The sequence below is a fragment of the Zea mays genome, chromosome 8 (genome assembly GCF_902167145.1).
Source record: "Zea mays cultivar B73 chromosome 8, Zm-B73-REFERENCE-NAM-5.0, whole genome shotgun sequence".
Classification (NCBI taxonomy): Eukaryota; Viridiplantae; Streptophyta; class Magnoliopsida; order Poales; family Poaceae; genus Zea; species Zea mays.
The window spans coordinates 142,311,842-142,318,235 of NC_050103.1; the positions used below are offsets into that span (position 1 = coordinate 142,311,842).

General features: G+C 52.2%; 1 protein-coding gene across 1 annotated transcript; it reads right to left on the reverse strand.

Annotated features, from left to right (window-relative positions):
- Positions 1-293: 293 nt before the first annotated feature.
- LOC111589982 (serine/arginine repetitive matrix protein 1) lies at positions 294-3,144 on the reverse strand. Its single transcript, XM_023300920.2, has one exon. The coding sequence runs from the start codon at positions 2,948-2,950 to the stop codon at positions 689-691; it is 2,262 nt and encodes a 753-aa protein (XP_023156688.1). The 5' UTR covers positions 2,951-3,144; the 3' UTR covers positions 294-688.
- Positions 3,145-6,394: the final 3,250 nt, after the last annotated feature.

Sequence of the window (6,394 nt, forward strand, 5' to 3'; positions counted from 1 at the left end):
GGCATCTTGTTGCTACACCGACCGATTCTCTCGTGCAAACGCAACGACTGCACGTTATCCACGACACCGTACGTACAAGTACACGTACGTGTACGCTGCACAGGGATGTATTATATAGACACATAATCGTTTAAAAAAAGGTATGAGCTGTTTTGGATTATAGGATTATTTTCCAAATCCTACGTTTTTCCTATATTTTTAAACTAATTCCTATAAAATTTCTGTGAAATTTCTGCGTTCCAAATAAAACGTCCTATGTATAGAAGAACAAAAAGGAGTACAAATAGAAAATAAAACGCAAACATGTGTTACTGTCCTCGTCATGGTATATATTTTACAACTCCAAAAGCTCCAAAGTGCATAGATATGAAATTCACGTCAGCTCACCTGATGCAACACAACACACAACACCCGAAGAGAGCTTTTTTTTTGCCATTTTAAAATAAGCACAAAAGGCCCCCCAAGCTTTCATGCACAAACTTCACTCTCAATTCGTAGCTACCCAAATCCAAAATTACTGAAAAAGGGAATCATTCACAAGTAGTACTGACTAACCAGGATTACCAGCTACAAGAAATACTCTTTTGTTGTATCTTCTGGTCTTTCTATCCATTTTCTCCAGGCCATTTTTCCACACAAAAAAAATCCAACTCTTTTTTTTTTTTTTTGCTTCGATGTTAGTTATACTTTAGAAGCCGACGGCAACAGCGGTCGCCGGCGTCTGCGGCAACGAGATGTCGTCGTCGCCAAAGAGCGACCCGATCACCATGAACTCCCCCTCCTCCTCGATATCGACGGCGGCGGCGTTCTCTTGGATCTGCCTCTGCCACTTCTCCCGGTACGAGTTGAGCTTCTCCAGCTTCAGCCCCTCGCGGAAGCTCTCGATGAACCTGTCCGCTTTCGTGTTCACGTCGGGGCTCGCGCAGTACGCAGGCGCCGGCGACGCTGTGATTGAAGGTGAGTCATCCTCGCCCTCTGACACCAGCGGAGGCGGCGGAGGCGGAGGTAGCGGCGGGAGCGGGTAGTATGTGTAGTACAATGGCGGCTGATGTGTGGGCGCGTGCACGGGGGCGCGCGGCTGCCGTGTCCTGACTGCTGGTGCTGGAGGCGCAAGACGAGACGCAGGCGGTGGTGGTTTCTTAGTTCGGCGAGTGGGTGGAGGCGGGGGTGGCGGCTGCGGTGGCGCGACGGAGTGGATGCGGCGGCTCTTATTGCCGCCCTTCTTGTTCTTGAAGAGGTTGGAGAAGATTGAGGACGGCGGTGGCCGGGGAGGTGGCGGAGGCGGAGGCGGGGCGTTGGTGGTGCGAACAGTGGAGTCCGGGCTCGCTGACGCATCTGACGACGGCGACGAGTAGTGGCCATCGGAATGGTGGTGCTGATGGGGCCTCCTCTTGGCCTTCATGGTAATGCTCTTGCGCTTCTTCTGGTAGAACGTAGCGATGGCGGATGCTAGATCTTTGGCGCCACCCACGCTGCCGCTGCGCTTCTTCTTGCTGCGCGACACCGTCGAACGAGGCGGAAGCGGAAGAGGAGGCGGAGGGGGTGGCGTTCCAGGCGCGAACATGGACGGCGATGGCGGCGGCAATAGATTCCTCACCTCTTCCACTACTACTATCTCTTGCTCCAGTTCCTGTGGTCTCGGCAGTTTCTCGACGCTGTGCCGTCGTCGTCGAGGAAGCGCCGGCGGTGGAGGCGGAGATGGAGGTGGTGGAGCAGCAGGCACCATCACCACCGGCACTTTATGCTCGGGGACCATGTCCACCGCCACCGAGCTCCACCTCCTGCTCCTCGACGGAGCCACCGGCGCTTCCTGCTCCGGTATTACATCCACTGAGTTCCACCTGATGATCCTTGCAGGCGCCACCGCTGCCTGCCGCTCCGTTATCACGTCCACCGCCTCCGAGGTCCACCTCCTGTTCCTCGCCGGAGCCACCTGCGCCTCCTGCTCCAATACCATATCCAACGATTCTGAATTCCACCTCCTGAGCCTCGCTGCATCCTGCTCCGGCATGACGTCCACCACCTTCGAGTCCCACATCCTGCTCGTCGCCGGCGGCGCCCCGTGTTCCGGCATCACATCAACCACCTCTGAGTTCCACCTCCTGAGCCTCGCCGGCGCCAGCGCCTCCCCCCGCGGCGGCCTCTCCTCGTCCACCTCGTCGAGCCTCTGGACGCTCCTCCTCCGCCTCCGCGGCTCCCGAGGCTGCGAGGCCCGGCCGCGCTCGACGAAGGTGTCGACGGGGATGGTCTTGACCTCCGTCGTCGCCGTCCTCCCGTGAAGGTCGACGTCCCAGGTCCGCTCCGGGCGACGGGCCCGGTACAGCTCGGCGTCGTCGTAGAAGCGGCAGGTGGCCTCGGGGGCCCAGACGCCGTCGCTGCCGAGGCGCAGCGAGCTGCTGCTCTTCATCCGGCGGATCCCCCCCGAGGCGTGGGCGTGGTGGTTGGTGCGGGGCAGGGTGGCGTAGATGGCGGACATGGAGTCGTAGCCCTCCTCCTCCTCCTCCTCCAAATCCGCCGAGGTCGTAGTCGCCGCCGCCGTGGCGGGCGCCGAGGCCACCTCTCGATGACCGTCCTTGGCCGGCGTGGAAGTCGCGGCGGAAGAGGACTCCCCGTCGCCGCTGCCGCCGCCGCCTCTGCGGCCAAGGAGACCGCAGAGGATGGCGAAGAGCACGAGGCAGAGGTTGACGACGTCCCAGCCGCTCTTGAAGGTGATCCCGCCGCGGCGGTACCCTCCTTCTCCTCCTGCCCAGTGCATGCCGCCGCCGCGCCGCATCGCGGAGGGCAGGAAGGGCAGCAGGAGCAGCGCGAAGAGGAGCACGAGGACCCAGACCTTCGGCCCGCCGGGGCACGCATTGTCGTTGGCGTAGGCGTAGTGCGCGGGCGCGCTAACGCTGGTGGTCGGCGCTGCATGGTCCGTGGCGGCAGAAGGATTCGTCACCTGGGCGTCCATCGCAGCTCCTGCTCCTCCGCAGCTCTCTGTCTGTCGTTGGCTGGCTGCCCTGTTGTAGCTAGCTTCTTTGTTCTGTCTCCCTGACCTCACTGACACGGTGATATATATATACACGCGTACGTAAGGACAGACAGGCAGGTTTCGCTTTGCGGATGCTCTTCTCTGTTCTCTGATTGCTCGTCTAGGTTCCAAACGAAATGCCGCGTACGATAGGCTTTCCGCAAGCAAAAGCAATGTGGGATGCTGAATTTTTGACAAGCTGACAGGTAGATGCCGCAACGAACCATTCGTCAGACTTGTGCGGGAGCTGGGAGCAGGCAGTGCCGTGTGAGCGCCTTGCACTTGCCACTCCTCCGACCACATGTTGGCATGGCATGTTGCCCGTAACGAAGGTCCTCCGATCGGCGAGCGTTTCGGTGCGGATCGGGAGGAGCTCCCGAGAACCGGCCAGCATCCAGGCCATGAAATGAACGGCAAAGGTAACCGAATTCGGCTGCCTTCCGCCGCATGCACATTGTTCAGCTTCAGCATCCATTCCAGGCCATGAAATGAGCGTTTTGGAGCTTGCTGCCTAGGCTTGGCCTGATTGATCGAATGTTGACCAGCTGCAGATCCCAAAACCGTATCCCGTCCCGTCTGCAGCACGAAGCGTCCGTCCACCCCCAGCCCAGCCAGGCGTTTTTAGTTTGGGTTCTTTCAACCGGCAGCGTCAATCAATCAGGCCCTGGCGCCCTGCCTTTTTTTTGTTTGTTCCAGCCAGAGCCAGGCAGCCCCGGGTGCTCCGCTTGGCTCATCATCCACGCGACGACCAGATATGAACGAGAATGGACAGACCAACAGGAGTGCACGCTACTTCACTCGACTGATCTACTGCAATACACGCACTCCGCCCCGCCGTGCCCCTCTCCTGATCTCCGGCCCAGTATCTGGGCATGTGGTGGTCATCCCTACTACTACTCGTTCAAACGCTAGCTTCAGTAGGAAGGCCTGGTACTACTTGCTAAATAAAACAATACAAAACAAGAAGAAAGCTTGCGGGGTATAGTAGTACCAAGCGCAGGAACAGGATTCCTCCTGAAAACGCTACACGTCGCTCATGTAATTAGCAGGAACAGCACGAAGTCCCTGGGCAAGCATTGCTGGAAGAGAGTCCAGTCAACCGGGGGTGTAAGCCAACGACTGTTTTTAATGTCCTTCCTGATGATAACTCGGATCGTCGTACTAACTACCAACTCGCCGCAGCGCCAATAACCTAGGGGGGGCGTTGAGTATGCATCCGACCATCGTCTTTGTTTTCAGGTTCACAAATACTCCCCTAATACCTCTCTTCTCTTGTGCACATCATCGTAACTACACACAATAATTCAATGTGTATGTGTGTGTACAACTATCCGTGCTCGGAGAAGGTCGTGTACCTCAGTTTGATGCTAAGACACATTCAAGGATCCCGATACACAGGAAACTATTATAGGGCCTAGCTGTTGGGTTTGAGCCTCCATATAATTCGATAGACCCCTATAAGACTCGGGCCCTTTGGGTCCTAGGGCGCTCTAAAGGTCCGAGGTATTTTTTCGCACTTATGGTGCCTCGATAGGGTCCTTAGTGCCTCGGTACACTTCAATTATAACTAGATACGTGCACGTGTGTTTCTACGAAAGTAAAAAAAAAAATAGTATAAAATATATATACGGAACAACAAACATCGCTATGATAGGAAAAAACAGCGTGTGAAATTATCACCATAACACCAATATTATAATATTATTATAAATACACCGACTCAAATATAATGAACTGATGTCGAATAAACATTATTTTGTTCATATATTGATATGGTTTCAACATATCATCTAGATAGACCTCGTTTAAATGACAATCATTCCAAAAAAAAGACGTCGATCCTCCAGATTTTCGCAAATTACATAGATCGTGCTCCATGTTCATTTTCCAAACTAAAAGGATTAACCCAAAAGAAAGCATTTCAATACATTCTCCCAAACAGATAGGCAAATATTTATCAATACATAGATGACATGTTTGATGTTTCCTTTCTTGACACGAAAAATGTCGATCGATGAGAAACTAAAAACAAAATGAGATGAAACACTGGACTACTTGAAAGAATGCAAGGAAAGCAACAAAAAAAATGCTAAGAAGCTCAATTGCAACCTCACAGGAACCAAAACTTTAGAACTACATAAACAAATATGGCATATGTAGCAGCAATCAAGTTCAAAATAACTCTCTCGCATAGCTACAATAAATAATTAAGATACCAATCGTTGAAAACCAATAGAGCAGTTTACATCACTGCTAGTGATAGCCTGATAGGCAGCTAGGAAGCAAAAACCTTATTATAGGACAGGACAGCACAGCACAGCACAACGAAAATAGGCAAGAAGAGAAGACTCCATTTGTTCATATCTAGATGGCTCAAGTAACATCTGTATGTTCCAAAAAACAAAGACAAGTGCATAGTAGCAAGCACTCGTCAACTCTATGAGCACAAGAAGCTATAGTATTAAGACATATTATTCCATGGTAATTTTGTAAGGATCATGTGTAGTTACAAACCAGTGCAGACGTTAAAATTGCTAGAGTTCCTGTATGAATTCCTGAGTCATCTCAAGGTAGACCTTCAAATGCACCTTCATCCGCTCCTACAGACCATGAACAAAAGCATCAATATAGATCGAAGCGCCATACAGAAAGAAACACGAGCATCATACTATCATAGGATGGCATTCAACCAGACCTGAAAAATCCCATTCCCCGTAGAGGTCAGGATCGCCCTCGTTGCTTCGTATGTACACGTAGGGCGAGTGATTCCTCTCTGGTGCATCTTGCAAAACCCTAGATCATCCATTTCCATCGATGGATGTGAAATCATTAGTAGTCTAAGCATGAGCAGTCAATCAGAATCAGATGGCACTGATATGTTGCAGTCCGTGAGACCTCGACGATTGTCTTCACATTGAAAGGGTAATGTGCCCTTGGGCCAATTCTATATTGTTTTGGTGATTAAATGCTCAACACATTTTGTTTAGACTAATATGGGCTCAGAGTTAAAGAGAAGCAAATTGGAGAAACAAAGGTATGATTCTAGCACTTAGTAAATTATTTTTGGTACTAACTATATTCTGTTAAGTGCTAGGGATCTTCTCAAAATGAGAGAAATTAAATTGGAGAAGTTTGGCTAAGTTCAGTCAAACTTGCACCAGCCTGCGGCTCACCGGACTGTCCGGTGTACACGAGACAGTGTCCGGTGCCCAGGCTGGCGCTTCATGGAACTGGCCGCTCTCAGGAAAATCTATGGGCATCGAGGCTAAAATTCACCGGACTGTCCGGTGTGCCAGCCGAGCGCACATCCAACAGTCGACCGCACGATCAGCGGGCGACACGTGGACTTCGTCAACAGTCTCCAGGCCACACCGGACTGTCTGG